Source organism: Amblyomma mixtum, chromosome 7 (genome assembly GCF_055824585.1).
Source record: "Amblyomma mixtum isolate Tamu chromosome 7, ASM5582458v1, whole genome shotgun sequence".
In the NCBI taxonomy this organism is placed as follows: domain Eukaryota; kingdom Metazoa; phylum Arthropoda; class Arachnida; order Ixodida; family Ixodidae; genus Amblyomma; species Amblyomma mixtum.
The window spans coordinates 118,364,234-118,386,422 of record NC_143018.1 but is presented as its reverse complement, the minus strand read 5'-3'; the positions used below and the strand labels follow the sequence as shown (position 1 = coordinate 118,386,422).

At 47.6% G+C, this 22,189-nt stretch overlaps 1 protein-coding gene across 1 annotated transcript in view; it reads right to left on the bottom strand.

Moving 5' to 3' along the window:
* The window catches only part of LOC149337314 (multidrug resistance protein mrp-7-like), a 170,448-nt gene that overhangs the window by 38,508 nt on the left and 109,751 nt on the right, over positions 1–22,189 (bottom strand). Inside the window, exons 14-18 of the mRNA XM_089553414.1 lie at positions 20,586–20,788; positions 11,239–11,415; positions 9,109–9,276; positions 3,978–4,159; positions 1,720–1,795 (exon numbers count right to left, since the gene is read on the bottom strand). Coding sequence (XP_089409540.1) covers positions 1,720–1,795; positions 3,978–4,159; positions 9,109–9,276; positions 11,239–11,415; positions 20,586–20,788 — 806 coding nt within the window. The remainder of the gene's footprint in view (positions 1–1,719; positions 1,796–3,977; positions 4,160–9,108; positions 9,277–11,238; positions 11,416–20,585; positions 20,789–22,189) is intronic.

The window sequence follows — 22,189 nt, the reverse complement described above, 5'->3', positions numbered from 1 at the left end:
AAGCGCTTTTTGTTTTATAGATATTGAAGCCGCCGCTGTGACTCAGTGGTTATGGCCCTCAGCTGCTGACCCGAAAGACGCGAGTTCGATGCCGGTCGCGGCGGTAGAATTTCGATTAAGGCGAAATTATAGAGGCCCGTGTGCTGTGCGATGTGAGTGCACGTCAGCGGATGCAAGGTGGCTGAAATTTCCGCAGCCCTTCACTACGGTGTCTCTCATAGCCTGAGTCGCTTTGAGACGTTCATTATCATCATCAACATCATGAGCCCGACTACACCAACTGAAGGGCAAAGTCCTCTCCCATGTCTCTGCAATTAACCCTGTCCTTTGCCCGTTGCGGCCACCGTATCCCCGCAAACTTAATCTCATCCGCCCATCAAACTCTCTGCCAGCTCCTGCTACGCTCGACTTCTCTTGGGACGTTAAACTGCCATAAACATTAAATTTCCTAATGTACATTTAGAGCATCAAAGAACTAAGTGAGAGCTTTGCGTCGGGAGTAGGGTTGCCTGATCAATAGCCTCCTAATTTTCACGCTGCCGCCCATTGCGCATCAAACTTTACCGTGAAAGCTCTTATACAGGGCTCACACTGACCATTCTTTTTAATGTGGTCCGTAAAATTTCGCTGGACCCCACAGGTGTCCCCAGCCGTGGTTCTTCCGGATGGCGCCTAGAAGTTGGCCCTATCCTCTATAATCTCCTAGCGACCCTAGGTAAGGCGCGTACCCACCCATCGTCTTTCTCCTAAAGTGCAGCACCCAACATGAACGCTCATCCAACAACACCCTCCACAAGCTTGGCTGCATATGTCAATTAAAATTCTACACGCACACATGCGTACAGAGACAGCACGACTTCTCCGCTTAAAAGGTGACCTTCAATTGCCATTTCGTACGAGGTTCGTACTTGGAAGGCCTTGCGGCAGTGAGAGCGTAAAGAAGATCAGCACTAAGCAGCCGCCACCTCCACGTCAAATTTCTGATCAGTTGTGGCCTTCGCAAAATCTTTTAACTAAGCCGTGGCCTACTGTGGTGCGCGTGGTTACGTCGCCCCGGAGGGCTGGCAGAGCGAGCGCAGTGTGCTTACGTGTGCGCATGCGGGCAAGCCGTCTAACGAGCAGCGGGCGCAACCTGACGCACGGCTGTTCAGAATGATGATGGGTTCGAGACGAGGCTGCAGAGAATTTGCCACAGGAAGGCTTAAAACGCCAGTTAATTGTCGATCTTGGAACAACACATCACGCCGCGGATGTCACAAAAACGGGACCCGCGGGTTGCGAGGTGCGGAAACGGTACAACAGCCGCGCATTTCTTAGAGCCCGTGGAGCCCGTTGGCTGCCTGCTGCGAAAAAAAGCGTCTACGGAAGTGGCACCGATCGAGTAAGGGCGTTCGGTGAGAAGAATCTCGGAAGGAAAGAAGGCTCCGGAGAGACTTGGTTATAGTTGGAGGTGCTAGGAGAGCGCACCTGTATACCGAGCAAAGCGAGGTCACCCTTTAAATGTTGCGGTGACGCCTCTGAGCAGAAAAAACTATGAGGCATAAAAAATTAATCAGAAATCTATTTTGCTTCGCGGATTAATTGTAGTTGCTTTTAATCAATAGAGCACAATAAAAATGTTTTTCAACTGCTTACAAGCTCGTAATCTATATCTCTGACATTAGCAATACCGCTATCAACCAGATGGTAAAGGGGTGTTGAAAGTTGACAAATACTCACTCTTCTCGATTCTCCTATTTCATCTCGAGTTAGGCGGCCAACTGTATTGTTTTCATCCAGTTGCTCGATAGCTGATCTACAAGAAGAATTGAAACGTCCGCTTGGAATATTAAAGGCCGAACCACAAAGAAGCGTTTCTTCGGTGCCGTGTCAGCGTCTCATGTACCGACGTCGACACCCGGAGCCAGCAGGATGGGGCGACCAGACATATGACAGGATACCAATCAGACGCCAGCTGGGTGAAGAAAGATCGCTCCCTCTCACCAAGCCACTCAGTAGTCTGATCCTAACAGTGTTCTAGAATGGTGCAGCAACTTGATAATGACCCTAACCGTGACTAAAAGTGAATACATGGCCTTCTCTCGCGGTCACAGCCTTTTTGTCCTGCCTTACACTATCACTAAAACGCCACTAGAGCTACTCCAATCTTATAAGTAACCATTTATAAGTAACGATCTATCTTTGCGCGAAAAAGTTACCAATATTATGTCGGCATCTAAAAAAGCGTTAAACTTTTCGAAACGTGGTTTATGAAACGCCTCGCCGCATGTTAAACTACTCGCGTACAACACACTTGTCAGGCAGACATTCGAATACGCCTCGCCCATTTGGAACCCGCATCAATTATATGCCACCGACTCGTTAGAACCTGTTAAAAATGACGCTACTAGCTTCATTCACTCCTTACACTTTTGCGACGTCTGCTTTCATTTTTAAAAAGTGGGGACACAAGCTCCGCCTTAAGAACAGGACGCGATAGGGTAATGGCTAATTCCCATATATGCAGAACTGGTCACTCTACTTTTAAAGAGACCCCGCTGTGGTGGCTCAGGGGTTACGGCGCTCGGCTGCTGACCCGAAAGAGGCGGGTTCGATCCTGGCCGCGGCGGCTGAATTACGATAAAGGCGAAATTCTATAGACCCGTGTGCAGTGCGTTGTCAGTGCACGTTAAAGCACCCCAGGTGGTAGAAATTTCTAGAGCCCTTCACTACAGCGTCCCTCATAGCCTGAGTTGCTTCGGGACGTTAAACCCCAATAAACCAAACAAAACCTACATTCGAAGACACCTGGGAGTCCACTCCTGGCACAGTGGTGCAGTGGTTGAGCGATGCGCCACTGCCCTGCGATGGCAGGTGCTGCCACCTGTAGGGTTTGTGCGACCCAGGTTGCTCGCCTCTAGCGACCAATCTTTAATTTAACTGCCACCTGCCACGGTGGGCAGTTTGTTCACTATCTGGTGGGCAGCGCTGCCGAAGGATATGCTGCACACATGGCGATACCCGGCTTTACCTAGCAGATTGAACTATCGCTTCAAAATCAAAATCCGGCTTGTCAACGCTCTCTAGTTTACACCGCTTGATCAGCCTGTCTTTGTCTCACAAGTTCTTCTTTTCTTCTTTTCATGAACCACACATCACAGCAGCGACCAGCATATTCAACCGCACCAGCCGTCAGTTTAAACCTGGGCGTCCACGAGCTCGAACCGCTTCATACCGTGCTTGCTTTTCCTTCCGAAGCGCCACAGACTGGAACGGCCTTCTCCCAGGCATTCCTGGTACCATGTGCTCATCTTCATTTGTAGAGTTTTTAAATGACAATTGTGTACAATGATGGCTTGTGACGAGATGTTTTTCTTTGCATAATTAAATTATCCTCTGTCGCTCTCTAATCGTCCTTATCAGCGCCGATGTCAACCTACTACGGGGGCAAAGGGGTCAATAGCAAGGTTACTGAAGGGGCGCTGTTGCCTTGACAGAAACGGGCTGCGGGTACAGCAGCAGAGTGCATTAATCCGGGTGTCGCTGGCAATGCACGGCTAGTCATTGGTCCGTACCAATCGCCACCTACTATTTTCGCCGCCGACGCTGAGATTCGCCTCGCCAAACGTCTGCGTCTCCCTGCGTTGCCTCGCTCCTAGCGCCGGAATTTTTCCATCGGTGACGCCAGTAGACGGGACGCTGACACGGCGCCGAACGAACGCTGCCCTGTGGTTCGGCATTTGTTATATGGGCTGGGATCACAGGGGAAAAAGGCTGCAAGAACACGGCAATCGAAAACTATCACAAGCACTAAAGAATACAGCTGTCATATACATGAGCCCCTTTTCATATTACACTGCTTCTAAAACTATGCTCGAGATAATTTATAATATTAATCATAAAAATGTCACACTAGCATCACCAAGGAAATAATCTGCGGTTTTAAAGCATGTACACCCTTTCAATACCTCACAATGATGTAAATCTTACTTCCTTACTCTGCTCTTCCGTGAACATGGCAGGAACTTCGATAAAGAGCTTGACGAAAGTGTCGGGGTGAGTCCTGGTCCTGAATCAGGTCTTCCAGCTTGTTATACACCCGAACGCCCCTTCCGTTTACCAGCAGAAGCTTGTCCATATGATGCAAGTACTGGCCTTGGTTACAGACCATAATTCGGGTCTGAAAATATATATAAAACGCCCTGCAAATAAATGCTTTTCACTTTGTAGTTCTTAAGACGCAGTTAGCTCAGAGACCGCAGGAGTGGCCTAGTAGTTTGAGCATCCACCTCGCATGCGAGAGGCACGGAAGTGGTAGCTCAGCGCCGCCAGGAACCCACCACTGATGCAATGGGTACAAGCTTTCCTCTGCCTGGTGCTCGGTTTCTTTAGGGTGAAATGCGTGGGAAATGGGTTTTTGACCCTACCTTGAGTAAAAGAGAAAAACATTGTTGAATGGCGCTCCTTGGCCAGAGATTCTCTTGCGTCATATTCATCATGATCATGACCACGATCATGAGCTCGGACTGCCAAGTACCCGTAAGCATAATGAAGAAAACAAAAAGCAGGGTAGCTGCAGCAACTTCGTGATAGGCAACACACTTAAGTTTCTTGCATATCTGATTATTGTTTTGGACAATACCTTCCTTGAGAATGCCACTATTCATTGCGAAATGCTGACAGTGATGATGCGAAACTGAAGTGGTTTTAAAATATCGGTTCTGTGAAATAGACCACTTATAAACAAAAACCTATCCTCAAGTGATTACCATCAGGCCGCTCAGTACAGCGCACGTCATCTGCAACAATGAGTAACCTCTGTCAAAAATACGTCGCTTGAATTTCGGCAATGACTGCTTACCCAACTTATCACGCAGTTAACCCTTTAACCGCGAACCCCAAACTGTACTCGTCAATCGGGACTGTACAGAACCAATATGAGCGGGAACACTGGAGTGCATGACCTCCACGCTTCACGAAGCGCTGCCGCCGACAGCCGACGAGAATGGGTGCCACCAGTGTGTGATGTGCACACCTAACTGTCGACGCTCCAACCGAGGTGTAGAGGAAGACACCGCAGCACAAGTCTCGTCATTCTAGCGTGGAAGTGGCAGCTGTCGGACGTTGGGTCCGTGCTGCCAGTGACTTCCCTTGAATCATCGATGCAAGACCATTGAGTCCCATTCAAGCGTGGAGGTGGCAGCCGTCAGACTTCGGGTCTGTGCTGCCGTGGACTTCCCTTGAATCAACGACGCAGGCCTACTGCGTCCCTTTCGAGGTTGGAAGAGGCAGCAGATGGATTGAGGGTCTTTGCTGCCAAGGCTTCCTTGGATAGGCTGCACAAGCCTACGGTGTTATGGAACGCTGTCGACAGGACCTGGCTACGGTTTTCCTGCTGCAGCTTCCCAGTTCTTTGGGGCGGCTGACAGGAGTTCGTCAGCGTCTCCCGTGTCCATCTCCGTTCCTCACCTCCTGGCTCTCTACCACCGCTTCCCTGGACCCAAAGCCAGCGACGCATCGCAAGTCGCCAACCCGCGTCCATGCTGCCTGCAAGGCATTCCCGCTCCACCTGGGACGCTTTGTATCCGGTGAACTCTCTCCTTTTTATCCGCAGTGTTGTACGCGTGTCTAGTGTGTGTTTTCCTTGGTGTTTCGTTTGTTGTTGGCTCCTTTCATTTAAAGTATAAACACGGCTTCGTTTTGCTTTGTTTGAGTCGTTTGTTTTCTTCTTCGAACCTGCACGCGAAAGCGTTCCCCTTCAGCAGCCGGGGACGCGTCACCCCAATTCGCGACACAGGGTCATGCGTGGAAATACCAGCCGGCCATGCACGCTGGACATGCCATTTGCTACTAATTCTCGCCGCATATCGGTGACAGTGGTCCGCGAAGTGCGGTGGCCAAGCGCTCCGGTGTTCCCACTCATATCTCGTCGAGCTGTACCGATGTCGCGAATGACAAATCACACTTGTCCTGGACAATTTTGCGCTGCTCCCACCACTAAAGACCAGTTAGGATTGGCAAGTGAGTTACTTCCAAATTTCAGCACTAGAGGATGGTAATTCTCAATGAAAAAAAAACGCCTTTCGTATCTTTAACGCGTGCTTTAATGCTGACAACAGTAATCTAAAAGTGGTGTTTCCCATGAAGCATGACGGTGGCGGCCACGTCCTTAGTAAAAACAGCTGTTTCTCGGTGCATTTCTTACAGCAGCGTTGCTGATGATCTGGAACTTGTGTCCGACAGGAACTCTGACTTCGGTTGCGAGCTGGAGACCACTTCAGATGACGAGAGTAACGACGAACATGGTGACGCGCGCAGAATAGTGCGGCGAAGTAAAAACAATGAAACCTTCTTTGTATTAGTACGAAGCAACGTCTACGCACCTTGAAGTGCGTTACAGATGATGGAGCGAAATGAATATGATACATCTTAGCACGTTGTAGCCCATTTTATCCGCCGTGGTCGATCAGTGGTGAGAGCGCTCGGCGACTGAGCCGCAGTTCTCGGGTTGAAGCCCGGCCGCAGCGGCCGTGCTTCGATGAAGGCGGAACGCAAGAGGTGCGATGTCAGAGCACTTTAAAGATCTCCAAGTGGTTAAAATTATTCCGGAGGCCTCAACTACGGCGCCTCTTTCTTCTTTCTAACCCACCTTACTCACTTCACTTATGGCGCGGTTCGGGTGTCCGCCGTTCGCGCTCCTGAAAAACCGATTTTCTATTTTTTCAACCGATTACGATGCATGCACAGGGTAAAAGCTGCCCACAAGACCGGTTTTTAGTTTTTAAATTTTCGAAGTAATTTAAACAAAAACTATTGAAGTAATTTATTCGCACCATTAGAATTAGCTGAAAAAATATAGCTACCTAAAAAATATCCAATGTTTGTTCGTTTTGCCCAAAAAAAACTTTTTCTCACTCAAAAGTCTACTCTGTGGCGAACATAAACCGCAAAATGAACATTATTTTTGCTCGATGGCGCGAAGATTTTGCAGTAATGTTATGCAGTGAAAGGGCGGCATCTGCGTGCCTGTATGATCAACACTCGTGTTTCTAGAAGGACTGAAGTATTAGTAAGCACTAATCCGATGGCTACCAACCCCGAGCATATCGGCCGTTGTCAGTTCCTTCGTTTGTTCGCAGCTTGACTACACTGCTAGCGCTCCGTCCTGCGGCTCTGCCAGCTTGCTGTCGTCTAGTACGTAGCACAAATTTGTTTTTTTTTGCACTGATTCGAATGTAGTAAACATTATCTGTAGTTTCTTTGAACTGTGTTTTTTTTTAGCAAAAGGTCAGAAAGCTTGTCATATCAGAGTAAATCGCTCAATGTCCATACTACGCCCGTCTCCATGTTCACATTAGAATGCTGCATGACGTGGCAAGGATTTATAACAGCATCCAAAATCACCACTATGAGTTTTACGCAATGCCGTTTTGCAGGTCTTCAGATAGCATTCGGCTGCCCGAGGTTTATTGGCCTCTACTATGTTGAAGTACAAATATATGGCCGTAAAATATCTTCCTAAAAATTCAGCACACACGGCCGGGAGCTTATAGGCGACGCACGTTCCTATTCCTTGCGCGGCAATCGACGATATTTACGCGTCATTCTCCGGCTCTATCGTTAACCAGTTTGGTCGACCGCTTGCTCGTTTTGAGGACTCAAATCCCCTAGCTAGTAAGACATACCGAATGTTTACAAAATTCTCCGCGCAGAGCTCTTCAGTTCCAAACGAGTGCTTGCGAAGGCAATGTGATCGAGCTTTCGACCGTTGTAGACCAAAGATGTGCTATCTTTGTGGGCGAGAACTACTGGAATTGATTTATATTTCGCCTGCTCAAAAGAAAAGCCGATTATTTTCGCGGATGTGTGTACACAACAAAACAGAACCATTTCGAGTTGTCAACGCCCCCCCCCCCCCCCCCCCCATGCGGTCTTGGAGATTACTGAAGTCAAGAATTTTGTTCATAATTTTAGATTTACAATTCATTTATATTGGCTGCATTTAGATTACGCGCTGACTACTTTAGACACAGAAAGAAACACCATACAGTCGGCTGCACCTGACTGGGAACTCTTGGGGCTCGCGTGGCAGAACGATGTCGCGCTACGCGGTGCGCCAGAGTGTCCGGTGCGGCCCCGCATCGAAGCGAGGTGGCGCAGGCCTAGGCAGACCTACAGGCAATGTTGCGCGTCATCAGCTACAGCGCTTGAGCGCAGATGCAGCGGATGCCCGCTTTGATATGCGGCCGCGCTGGACGCTCCCGCGGTGAGCCGAGCGCGGTCCCACGTTCCCCTGTTTTCCCCAAGAATGGACCACCGTGTCCATTGGAATGCTCAGATTCCCTAAGTTTTCCATTCTCGCAAACGATCATCCGTGCGGTTTATGTGCAGGCAAGACCCTTCAGTGTCAATATACTGAAAATGCCGCCGTTGGAGTAGCCACTCTCCAAAATTTAGTCATATTCTTCAGGTTTTGAAACAAATCTAGGAATCCGTCTTATTATGCGGTTACAGAGAGTCTAGCATAAAAAATTCCGCATGTAAACGGATATCTCTCTGATGCTAAGAAGACAGCATCGTCTGTAATACTTAAATCATTGTGCAGTAAGCGGCAGCGGAAAAAGCGACCGTTTCAGAAAAGTTCAGGGAAGAAATCAAATGAAACTGTAACATGAGTTCAACACATCGTAACAAAGGAAGGGGGAGCGTTACGGTGCGCACCCAACGTTTCGACAAGAAAATTTGTCTTGCCGATGACAAGCCCGCTTGTCAAAATGCTGGCTAAGAATTCTATGGATCCCCCTTCCTTTTTTACCTTCGTGTTTTGTTGCCATGTGGCCCATCATCCCGCCTTCTCTTTACAACAAGGACCTCCACGTCTCGCAATAACTCACGAAATATCTTTACTGCATTGCGTTAGGCAAACCTTATAGCTATATTTTACCTCAGTGTGCCCAACAAGAAATATAATTTTCAGCAGGTTTTCTGATAGTTTGCTACGAAGCCGCATCGACGCACGGCAACATTCAGGTTACTTATTTTTGTTGCGTCTAATGTACGATTCATGCAGCTCCCTGTGATTCTATGTGAACCATCACGATAAGCTCACGTGATGCGACAGCAACTTACCTTGTCTTTCAGCAAGCCGTGTTTGCTGATGACCTCTCTGAAGAGATGTCCGGCAACAGTGGCGTCGAGGCTACTAAGTGGGTCGTCAAGCAGGTACACATCGCTGCGGCTATACACAGCCCTGGCGATGCTGATGCGCTGCTTTTGGCCACCGCTCAGGTTGATCCCCTGGGGAAATTCACAATAAGAGCAAAGAGTGCCTTCTTAAGCGGAAAATCCAAAGTCGTTTGGCAGAACCTACATACTGGGCAGCAACATCGCACTAAAGGAGGAAGAAAATGTTATCGTCGCAACCAAAATTTTAAATGTTTATGGCGGTGCTCGCCAAGAGTCCGAGTACGCGAGCCACACGAAAATACTCGGCCTACTACCGCGAGCCGATTGTAGTTGCGAGCAGCCGGACACCTGGCGGCAATTTCTGAAAAGCGCGGCATTGTTCAAGCGGTAAAAACTGCCAGCGTTGCAGTGAAAATGGGGGTGACGTAATGGGCGCAATGTGTTTCTCCGCCTGCACGACCAATTAGTTCTTGCCGCTTGTTACCTCACTTGATGGTGGGACTACCGCTACATTGCGGCCATTTGCGCGCTCCTGTATTATTCCGCGCAACGCTTGTACTTGGCAGTAGAGAAAACTACATACTTCTTCAATCACCCTCACACAGTCGTTGGAGATACTGAGGCCGCGGTGCGTGGTTGTTCGGGGAATAACAATTTATTTCTCGTTCCTTTTATTTATCGCAACGAACGTTTGTCTCCAGAGATAATCGATAGCGCGTAATAGCGTAGAGATTTGAGCTTATTGTTATCAGCTATCAGGAGAATCGGCGGAAAGGGTTGAAACGGAGCGAAGCACATTTCGTGCCAGCTCGTGGTGGCTTATGTTGTGATGCTTTCTTTCGTCTTAGCCTTCGTACTTCTTAGCGACGTACTTCTTGCCCTTACAGATGAATCTTAACTTTCCACAATGAGAAAATGAAAAATCGCGCAGTCTTGCACATTGCAGAAGCCATCTAATGTGATCACGATCCTTATAGCAGGGCCTCTTGCCATGTAAAGAGCTCATTAATAATATATATAATCATCAACAGCCGCCTAGCTGTTCTGACTGCCGGACAAACGTCCCTTCATTATGCGTTCAATTAATCCTGTCCTGTGCAAGCTGAATCCACCTTATCTCTGTAAACTCTCTAACCCCCTCCTCCGCGACATGAATCTCAGACGCCCAAACATACTTTTACCGAACTTGGACTCCATTCCGTTGCCCTTAACTACCATCGGCTATCGTGCCTTTCAATTACATGAACTGTCAGCGTCCTTTTTTCTCAACTTCGATTGGGATGATATAACCATAGAACATTTCATTTTCTTTTCGTAGCTCATTTCATTGTACTGAATTTAAGCACAACCGTTAACTTCGCTTCCACGTTTCCGCTTGATAGGTGGGTACAGGTAAGACATCGCTAAAATATCCGGTGTTTCAAGGAAACGTTACAAAGGTTTTTAAAGCATAGTGTTTTTAAGATACAGACAGCTTTCGTGGTTTAGTTATACTAGTGCAGGCGGACCTCGGATATCAGGATACTACGTCCTGTGTTTCGCGCTGCTTTAAGATAGATCCGTTCCAACTTGCCCAGTTTTCTCTTCTCGTTAATCGGGAGGGTAATGTTAACTGCTGAGCAGGTTAAGTCATTTCTAAGAATTTCCGTCTAACTATAACCGAAAGACGCCTGGTTGCAATTACAGAATTGTAGCTGGCCATAAGTATAAACGAAATCAGTATTTCGAATGTTAAAACCCAATTACAATCGCTGCTGTGGCTCAATAAATTTATGCACTTTCTGCTCAGTGACGGCCACCAAGGGACTGCACTGCACTCCAAAACCACAGCGTGACCTCTTCTGCCCCGCCTTGGCAACAGCAGTGAGCAGCGGTGAGCACCGAACCGCTAGCGGGGGAAAGTTGTTCCCGTTGAAAGTGCTTTATCTCACTGAGTTCAATCGCTCGTTCAACGTGGCGACGCAAAAATTAAGAGCTTTGAAGCAGTAAAGAAATGATAACAGATAAGAGTATGATTTTTCGATAGGAAGCGGTGACGTTCGGCTTCCATGGCTGATATTCAATCACGCTTACCTTCTCACCGACCTCAGTGAGGTCTCCCGAGCTCCACCTGCTGAAGTCTTTCATGAGCTGGCAGCACCGAATAACTTGGTGATAGTACTCGGTATCCATGGTTTTGCTGAAGAGGATGTTGTCTCTGATGGTCATATTGTACACAGTAGGCAGCTGCGGGACGAAGGCTATGCGGCCCTGACATTAAAAACAAGCATGCTTTTGAGTTGTACCGTCATCAAAATTACGAGTGCGTTTGTACGTTCAACATCCCCTTGTATGTTCGAATACAAAACCAAAACTAGCCTACTGCCACCATCTGAATAATGTAATTTTTGGGGCAGGTGGGCAAATGCGGCATTTGATAGATGCTACCTTGTGCAGCTCTTTGGTAAAAGCTGCTGGGTGCACTACAACCTTGGACCAGGGAAAACTTTATTGTCGACCAATGACAAGAATCTTGAGTGCTTGGAGAGCTTTTATTTCATAAAAAGGGGACGAAACAAGAAATATACGGCATGCAATACTGTGTACAGAACGCAATAACTGTCCTGCTCAGAATAATCTTTATTAGCACAGTTTACTTCGTCAGGCCGATATACATTAGAGAAAACAAAATTAAGATGAAATCACCTACCAGTGTAGCATTACGCAAACAAATTTTAGGCTCTACCAGGTTGTCTTTCGCATGGATTCCACCTGAAAGTCTCCTTCATTGCTGTCAGCTGACGCGTGAACCCATATTCATATTTTGGTAGAATTTTTTCTGAAATATGTTTGCAATTCGACTAGTTCTGCGGGCAGACATAATAAAATATTGCAATTTTCACGCACTGTATTTCGAGCGATACTTCGGGCACTACGGGATTAATAGCCTGCCGTTTGCGAAAAGTGAACAGGCCGCGGAGTTTGTGTCTTAGCCGCATGGCGGAGCACTTCTGACGACCATCAAGCGTTATAGATTGTGAGGCAAAGAGAACCGCTTTCCTCACCCTTCGATTCCTTTCGGTCTTCAGGGGGACCGTAAGGGATCTATTATACCGCTGAGAAGCTAGTACCGTGGCATAGTTAATTTAGGAAAAGGCAGGACATATTAGTGGGAAAGTGTTATATGTTTCATTAGCATTATCCCGAAATTTGGAGGATGTTAGAACGTAGGTGTACGAAATAACAAATGCAAACGCACACGTGTAGTAACAGGAGCCAACAGCCACAGAAACCAAGGGGCACAGGGGCTTTTAATTTTTATTTATTTATTTTGTGATGTTGATCAGTTTAGAATATTACTGAATATGTTATCGCTTAAAGTAATTGATTAGAAAAGCAGAAGAAAAAAAACCCACATGCCGCCGGTGGGATCCGTAGCTCAGAGGTAGAGCACCGGACGCGTAATTCGGAGGTCGTGAGTTGGGATCCCACCGGCGGCATGTGGTTGTTTTTCTTCTGCTTTTCTAATCAATTACTTTAAGTGATAACATATTCAGTAATATTCTAAACTGATCAACATCACAAAATAAATAAATAAAAATTAAAAATCCCCTGTGCCCCTTGGTTTCTGTGGCTGTTGGCTTCTGTCATATTTATAACGAGCCCCTCATTCCCCTTCCCTTGTTTGCTTAATTGCTTAGCGAGGGTCTCGGTTCTGGTAGCCTTGACGCCATAGGAAGCATAAGAGGGTTCTCACGCAGCTTCCACCCTCTCCGTTCGATGACGTTCTACGTCACACATGCGGTAAATCAGGACGTTCTACGTCCGCCGCTTATGAACGTGGGTGGCGCTGATGAACACTCTTAAGGTTAGGTTACTTGTAAACATAAATACCCCCAAAAGTAGAAGATTTGACAGCCGTCGCCGTAGCTCAGAGGTAGAGCACCCGACGCGTAATTCGGAGGTCGGGGGTTCGGATCCCACCAGCGGCATGTGGTTGTTTTTTCTTCTGCTTTTCCAATCAATTACTTTAAGCGATAACATATTCAGTAATATTCTAAAAACTGATCAACATCACAAAATAAATAAATAAAAATTAAAAATCCCCTGTGCCCCTTGGTTTCTGTGGCTGTTGGCTTCAGTCATATTTGTAACGAGCCCCTCATATCCCTTCCCTTGTTTGCTTAATTGCTTAGCGAGGGTCTCGGTTCTGGCAGCCTTGACGCCATAGGAAGCATAAGAGGGTTCTCACGGAGCTTCCACCCTCTCCGTTCGATGACGTTCTACGTCACACATGCGGTAAATCAGGACATTCTACGTCCGCCGCTTATGAACGTGGGTGGCGCTGATGAACACTGTCAAGGTTAGGTTACTTGCAAACATAAATACCCCCGAAAGTAGAAGATTTGACAGCCGTCGCCGTAGCTCAGAGGTAGAGCACCGGGCGCGTAATTCGGAGGTCGTGGGTTCGGATCCCACCGGCGGCATGTGGTTGTTTTTTCTTCTGCTTTTCCAATCAATTACTTTAAGCGATAACATATTCAGTAATATTTTAAACTGATCAACATCACAGAATAAATAAATAAAAATTAAAAGTCCCCTGTGCCCCATGGTTTCTGTGGCTGTTGGCTTCTGTCATGTGTAGTAATGAAAGATGAAACGTAATGTACAATGAAATATCAAAGACATGACTGCTTGCCATAGCAATGACTAAGGGCTCACATTCATTCTGTGCTGAATCACGACTCAGCAGTTTACAAGGTAATGTGAGGTGTATAGAGTTTGTACAAAGTACTCGTAGCCATGATGCGTAATCTTAGTCATGAATCAATCATTCTCCAACATAGCATTATTCGGCACTTTGCAATTAGTGTAGTATATAGGCAAGTTATGGTGATGACGCACGAGTCAGCACCACTTTTGATGTAAAATGAATCGTCACTTTACAAGTAACGTAATGTAAAGTATATAGATCTTGTACTAAGTATTCATGGTCATGAATGTTATTCATAGTCATTACTTATCACACATAATCATTCGGCTCGTAGCATGACTCGTAACTTTAATGCTTTGGTATTTTCAAACTTAAGCCGTCTTAAGTGACTCTGCTGAATTTTATTTTTCACTTCGCCTAAAAACGTTAATTATGGAGACCATAACGCGAAGCAATTTTAAAAGTTACAGCTGCACGTTGCAATTAGATTATACGAACCGCAAGCGCGTAACAACATTATACCGAACGACTACTGCGTTAAATTCATCGCCGACTTTGTGGCCAGCGCCCTGTTACCATGCACCATGGGCAAAAGCTTATAAAGGATGGAAACGGACACCGATAGAAGAGTGAGAATGAGAGCCCAAAATATTATAGGTGAACTTTGTAACATAAACCTCAGTGGTCGAAGGCGTGTTATACACAAGTACTGCACGAAGAGCGTATCGCAATGCTATTGTGTGCGGCCGCTGAAGACGAAAATGCAGGATTTGAAGACCCGCGCGGAGTGAGTGAGTGAGTAGAAACTTTATTGATTTCTAAGATTTAGCCTGCGGTGGAGGTCTTCTTCAAGTCTTCTCTTCAAGTCTTGAGGTTGCCTCCTTAGCCTTGGGTGGTCCCCTAGTCCAGGGCTCCACTGAGTCTGGCCACCTCGCTTGCGTGTGCTATGAGTGCCCTTTGGGCCTCTAGCTCGAAGCTGGTGAGCCGGCTCTCCCATTGCTCCGCACTTGGTGAGTCGTGTTTGTGGAACGATATGTTTCTATCGCATTCCCATGTTATGTGGTATAGTGTTGGCCTCGCTTCGCACCAAGGGCATGTGGCGCGGTATTGTGTCGGGAACATCTTGCTTAGTATATATAAGTTGGGGAAGGAGCCTGTCTGTAGCTTCCGCCATTTTGCGGCTTCTTCCTTGCTTAGCTCTTTGTGTGGTGGGGGGTATTTGTATCTTAGCCCCCTGTATAAACTTAGTGTTTCAGAGTACCCAGCCCCTAGGCTAGTCCAGAGCTCCTCCGGGGCTTGTGACCCCCCAGCTCGGATAGTAAGCCCTCGAGCTAGTTCGTCCGCCCTTTCGTTGCCCCAGACCCCCGCGTGGCCTGGTATCCAAATTATGTTATGTTTCTCTCTCCTCCCCGAGGGTGTCCCCTCGCTGAGGATCCTGAGTGTCGTTTTGCCTACCCTTCCTTTTGTGTAGTTTCGACACGCTTCTTGTGAGTCTGTTAAGATATTCAAGGGTCTCCCCTTTCTATCCCCCTCCCTCATTGCTAGGGCTATCGCTATCTCCTCCGCCTCTGCTACATTTGATGCCCTGGCCGTGAGGCTCGTTATGTGTTCTCCCTGGTGGTTGACGACTACCGCCGCCATTTTATTTCCTCGTTCACCATAGTACGGGGAAGCGTCGGTGTATACCGTGCTGTCCCTGTGCCCTATTGTTTTTTCATAGTATTCTGCCCTGGCTCTCCTCCTGCTGGCATGGAGGTTTGGGTCCATGTTGCGGGGGAAGGGTTGTACGCTTATGTTTGTTCTTAGTGCGTCTGGTATGTTTGCCCTGTTGTTGTTATGGTTCTCCGTCTCCCGAGCCAACCTAGTCAGAAGTGCTCGTCCGGTTCTTGTGTCGCTGAGTCTTTGAAGTTGTGCCTTTATTTGGCATTCACTGAGCTCTTCAAAAGTGTTGTTTAGCCCTAGTTGCATTAGCTTCTCGTTGGACGTGTTCCTTGGTAGATGTAAGGCTATCTTGTACGCTTTGCGAAGGATAGCTTCTGCTTGCTCTCTTTCAGCTTTGATGGTCTCCTCCGCCTCTGCTACATTTGATGCCCTGGCGATGAGGCTCGTTATGTGTTCTCCCTGGTGGTTGACGACTGTGGGGAAGATTTCTTCGCGTAATCCGTGCATCAAACCTACTGTATTATTCGGCACGCAGAGTATTTCCGTTCGAAGCTTCTAAACATTTAATGCTCGGCAATCAACAAAGCGGCTGTTTTTTTTAAACACTTTTCCGACAAGACGAATAACGCTAAATGCGTTATTCGTTACGACAAATAGCCGCACCTACTTCAGGTATAACAGGATCATTCATTGCCGCCGGAAAATGACTAAAATTGAACGACAAAAAGCCTCTGTGCTTAAAACACCGTATGGAGTGCCGTCCACAACTATGCCATAGCATGTATGGCCAAGGTCAAATCCAATCATGGCTATAGTCGCGAGTTCGACGATACTGTGGCAATGGAAAGAGAAAAAGACGAACAGCGATCACAGTGTGCCGACGACAATGTTGCTGCTAGAGGCTGAGGGAGAAGAAGAACAGGAAGAACAACTCCGCTGATTTTAAGGCGGAAGCCTTTAATGCCTCATTGTTGTAAGCAAGATATGTCGACAGAAATGTCACGCTTTTCAATTGGTCGAAATATTCGCGATGTCACAATGCGCGAATTTCAAGCGGGGCCAATAGTACTTTGGCTAGTAACCATGCAACCAATTAAAGGGGTGGTATAGTGATGCTCCAAGTAAGCGGGACCTAGTTTAATTAATTAATCAATTAGCCTAATTAACCTTCATAGTGAAACCAAATAAATAAATAAAACCGAGTAGGAAATTGTTCGAGTTGAGGAATCGAACCAGGGTCTCCGGAGTGCGAGACGAGCATGCTAATCACTCCGCCATGCCAGCTCGACGGTTTGGAATGGACAAAAGCGCGTTTAGTGAATACGGTGCCTTAGTTCACTCCCATCTTCCTCTCTTCCCAATGGCGAGGTTCAGGTGTCCACCGATATATGCGAGAGAGATTCATTTCCTTTCCTCAAAAAACAATTTACCCACGAGCAAGGCGTAAAGCCGAACGGGCGATGGCTTTCTGTGGACTCCCTGGCAGCGTTGCAAGACGCTGTCGCGTTCCACTCTTGCAGGCGAAGCTTAACATCTTAACCACTGATCAGTGACACAAGCAGCAACACCGCGTTTACGGATTCCTTCCGCCTCACCGCACTTTAGGCCAACAAAGTGCCCCCCTGAATTTTAGCTCCTCCTTTGATTTGTTCTCGCCGGCCGCCTCTACGCCGAGCCTTGGCATTTTGTGGAGTTGTTAGGTGCGGCGCTAATGTAGCGGACCCTACCTCGAAATTCGATCGCACTGTTAAGTCCTGGCCGTCGGGTTTTCTGAAGCCCTCAGCAGAAGTTGATATTGGCGCTAGCCGACGTCAACAAGGCTAAGCGCCAGAATTCGGGATCTTGCCCGAGGGGCCGAGGTCATCTAGAAGAAACGTAACCATGGCTTCCCAGTTCCAACAAATCAACCCCGCGGCTGCGTAGAAGACGTCTGCGTGCCTGTGAGCCCAAGGACTCTCGGCGCCGTTCCGTGGTGTTGGCCTTGACAATGTTGAATACTGGATTCAGCACTATAAACGGGTAGCTCGACATAACGGCTGGAAACCTGACCAATACCTTTAGAACCTCTACTTCTCCTTCGATGCAACCGCAAAGGACTGGTTGAAGAATCATGAGGCATCGCTGGCGTCATTGGACACGAGCAAACGCGAACTTGTACGCACGTTAGCGAACCGGCACTGGCGATTGCATGCTGATGATGTGCTCCAGGCTCGTATCCAGGGCCCATCCTAGAGCGTTAAAAGCTTCATCGAGGACGTGTCTACCGGAGCGCCCGTGTTGACCGTCGGACTACTGAAGATAAAAAGGTACGGGCCTTGATGAGGGGTACCCGGAATGACATCTTTGGAAGCTTCATACGCAATCCTCCAACTACAGCAGCCGAATTCGTCGCCGAAGCGACTAACATCGAACGCGCATTGGCCACGAGAACAAATTACTTTCAGCAGTTACTTTCAGCGATTGAGCGCCTTTCTCATTTTAAGCGTTGCATCGTCTGGCCGAAGCGGTGATGGCATCGCCGACATTCTAGAAATAATCCGCGAAGTCGTCTGCGAAGATCTGAAACGACTATTCCCAGCTTCTGAGAAGTCTGCATCTACCTACATCGCGACGGCTGTTCGGGGAGAACTACCGCACGCGCTTGCACATGAAGTCGTCACAACTGCACCTGCAGACGAAAAGACAGCTGTGAGCTGTGCCGCTGCCGACCGTAGTCCGCATTCCATCCATCGACAGTACCAGCGCTCTGCCGATTCCAGCCCTTGACGCAGCGAGTCCCTGCCGCAGTCAGAAGCACACCCTGGGTTGCTTGTACCGCAGGAAAAGAGAAATCTGGATGACTGCCGACCGGAGGCCGTTATGTTTCCGCTGCGGTGAGCCGGACCACATACATCGCAATGTCTGTAGAGGTTTCCACCGGTCTGATCCGCTGCCCCGCTGCAGTGAACAGCCCCTAGAGATACGGGACTACTTTTGGCGTTGCCGGTGCCACCTCTATCGTCCGGGCCACCTCCACATCGTGTATCCCGGTCGCCATTCCCTCGCCGGCCGCCGCTTAAGGAACATTAAGTGCGGCGACGGCTAGTGGGGGTTTCTGGAGTCGGGCGAAGCAAGGAGCCTCCGCGTACATCGAAATGTTCCAGCCCGAACGATGACACCCTTGCAAACGAAAACAGTTTTCTGTCTGCTAGCAATGCAAGCGACCTTACCGACGGTCGCAACATAACGGCGCTCGTCGACAGAGGCGCCGACTATACGGTCGTCAGCGAAACTTCTCTCCCCGGCTTTGCAAGGTTACCACAAAGTGGGACGGCCCGCTAATACACAACGTGGGAGGTCACCTCGGGAAACCTGTTGACAATTGTACTGCCCGCGTAAATATTCACGGTGAGAGGCATGCAGCCAAATTAGTGATTTTGAAGAATTCATCCAAGCATATTATTCTTGGCATGGACTTTATCCGTGAATTTGGCACCGTAACCGACGTCGAGCGGAACAAGTTGACCCGCCGAGCCCGTTCTTCTTCGCTAATACCTCCCTTGTGCGACCAGCATGGCACTGCTAGTTGATGGCGACGATGTGTTGTTGCCTTCGTTGGCGACAGTCTTCCTGCCGTTCAGAGCCGATTCAACCGCATGTGGCCAAGGCGTAGTGGAAGGCAGTGTCCAGATGTTACGTGGGGCATTGGTGTTACGCGAGGGATAGCAAATGCTCAACGCGGGTGTGCCAACACCTTCGTGACCATTTTCCGAACGAGCCACAGCACCTAACGAAAGGTGCATTTATAGCTTAAGTGGACAAAATTAGCGACGTTTGCGAGGCTGTTGCGCATCCCGGGGAGGAGATCCTACCGGGTCTCGACCCTACGGTGTTGCCACTGACCATTGATCCCAACCTTGAGCCGCCCTAAGCGCGCTTGTGCTCTCTCTTTTCCATCGGTACCACGACTGTTTGGCGACGACAATCCGAGTTCGCCAGACGCGAGTTGCCAAGCACAGAATGGCTGCCGAGGAAGGAACGCATCTGACTCGCCAACCGACGTACCTTGTTTCCTTGAAGGAAAGTGAAGTCATATAGGAACAAGTGTGCGAAATGTCATCCAACAATTCTACAGTCCTATTGCTGGTCAAGAAAAAACAAGGTACACTTCGGTTCCGCATAGAATACAGGCGACTCAAAAGCGTGGCCAAGAAGGCTGTGTATAGCTACCTCGCTAGACAACGCCCTCTGCTCTATCCGTCATGCCCTCTATTATTCGTCCTCCGATTTGAATAGTGTTTACTGGAGGATTGAAGAGGATGAGCGTTACCGACAGAAGGCCGCATTTGTAATGCCTAATGGAGTGTAGCAGTTGAAGTTGATGTCAGAGGAGTGATGTCAGAGGAGTTCACAGTGAGCACATGCTCGAGACACTGCCCGCAAACGTGGTGTCCAATGAGAACAGCTAGCCTATGCCCGCATATTTTGGATGCATTACACACTCCGTGTAATTCGTCAGTATTATAAACACAATACACGTATCTTTACCCGTTGCACCAGCATTACTGTATTCATTTTTATATATTTACGTGATAATTCCTACCTTTTTCGTAGGTCCAATCAGGGAGTGCAAAAAGAGAAAACATCAGATACAAGAGCAACAATCAGGGATAAAGGAAGAATAGACGTATGCAGCATCAATAATATACAATGAAATGCCTCCAGAAAGTCCCAAGCGAATATCACATTCTCAGGCAGGGCATTCCAGTCGGTAACGGTCCAGATCGTGATCGTGATAATGATCATGATAATGACGGGTTCGACGCGTTTCTGAAAAATATGCGTAAGGGGTGAGAGAAATGCCTAGTCTGCCATAAATTATTTGCTGAAGGAAAAATAGGCGGAGAATCTTACGTCTTACATGAACAGATGTGATTTCAGAGGTGTGGTTTCATGATTCACTTAGCGCTGGTCAGTCGTCCTTATTCTATGGCGGTGTTGTTATATTTTTTCTTCGGATATAAATCGGTCAAATAATAATAAGTGCACTAATTAAGCCTGGCCAAATGAACTAGAGTACACGTACCGTGCAGCTGACGTCGCCTTTAATGAGATTCATGTCTCCCAGAAGCGCAGCCAGCAGGGACGATTTACCGCTCCCGACGAAGCCAACAACGCCGATTAGGGACCCAGGCTGAATGTCAAGGTTGACGTCCGTGAGCTGCGGCACTGAGTCCGCATTATCAGAAAGGGGCCATGAAAACGAGCACTGGCGCATCTGCACGGTTCCTGGAAGTCAGCACCATGGGCAGTATTTCTTTATACGCTTTGTCCGGTGAATATTCTAGGTTTTCGAAAATGTCGCTAGGTGGTTTCTTTGCCGTGAATAAAACAAAGCATCATTACGCCTAAATGAGGTTGGCACTGCACCAAAGCTAGGTTTTTCTTTGTATTTCACGCCACAACCAATCACCTGTTCGCACTAGAGTTTCCAAAAAAGGGTTGGGTTTAAAAGTGATTTACTTTAAGTACCTCTCGGCGCGACACTTTAACGATTTGGTGAGAATGTGTCCAGTAGCTGCGTCTCTACGACGACGGCGGACCGACAGAGAAGTCGAAAACTTCAGCACCATTCTCTGCATGGCAGCGCAGGTTGAAGTGTATGAAGGATGGAAGCAGACGGCCGAATAGGAACCGCTCTAAAGAGGATTATTTATCACAGTAATCGCATAAATTTGGTTGTTATTCAAGCACGTAATCTTTTCTTCGGCCAAAGTGAAAGCTGCGCACTACTTAATTCCCATCAAGAAGCATGCTTCTCCGCACTGTCGCTATTTTTCCATGGACACCACCGCAGGAGTGCACCGCCTCGCCCGTTCTCTTTCTATGTCAAGAGATGTCGCTCCTGACCTTTACGAAAGGTTTTTGTTTGTTTGTTTGAAGCTTACCCAACCGCGGTATGCCATGCCCGAGCTTTGCATAAACAAAAACAGTGTCGCGACGCCAATGTGGCAGCTCTTAAGGTAAAGAGTGTGATCAGCTAACCGAGGAAATGTATTTAATCAGCCTCTTGATGATGCCGCGCACGTTACTATAGTGTTCAGGGTGTTTTTTTTAACGGTTTGCAGATTTAAAATGAAAAGGTGAATTCCGCCTTCACGGAATGTATTCGGCTCGGCGGACACAAGAACATAGGGGTCAAATTTATTTATTAATTAGCCACATTTCGTTATCTTTTCAACTCTTCACTTTACGCTGCATGTCGCAATCGCAATATTGAAGACTAAAGATTCAAACTCTGAGCGTCCGTTCCCGAAAGGGATCCGACGAGGCTAAAAATTCAATCACGAATATCTCAATACCGGTCGCACTTAGTGTCATGCTGCAATTTATATTTCTTGGAATCATAGCAATCTCCAAAATTGCGATTGCAATATGTAGCTTAAAGTGAAGAGTTAAAAAAATAATGAACGATATTTGGCTAGTAACTTTGACAGCTCTTTCCTTATCTTGTGTTCGCTGAGCTGAATTCACATTCCATGAAGGCGGCATTCACGATACTATCAGCGCCTTCTTTTTAAAAATATGTAAACGGTTAAAAACACAGCCTGTATATACCATGTATTGAAAACACAAGCAGATTACCAATGCTCTTGGTGCATAATCGGCATTTAGTAAAAGTCAAGGCAT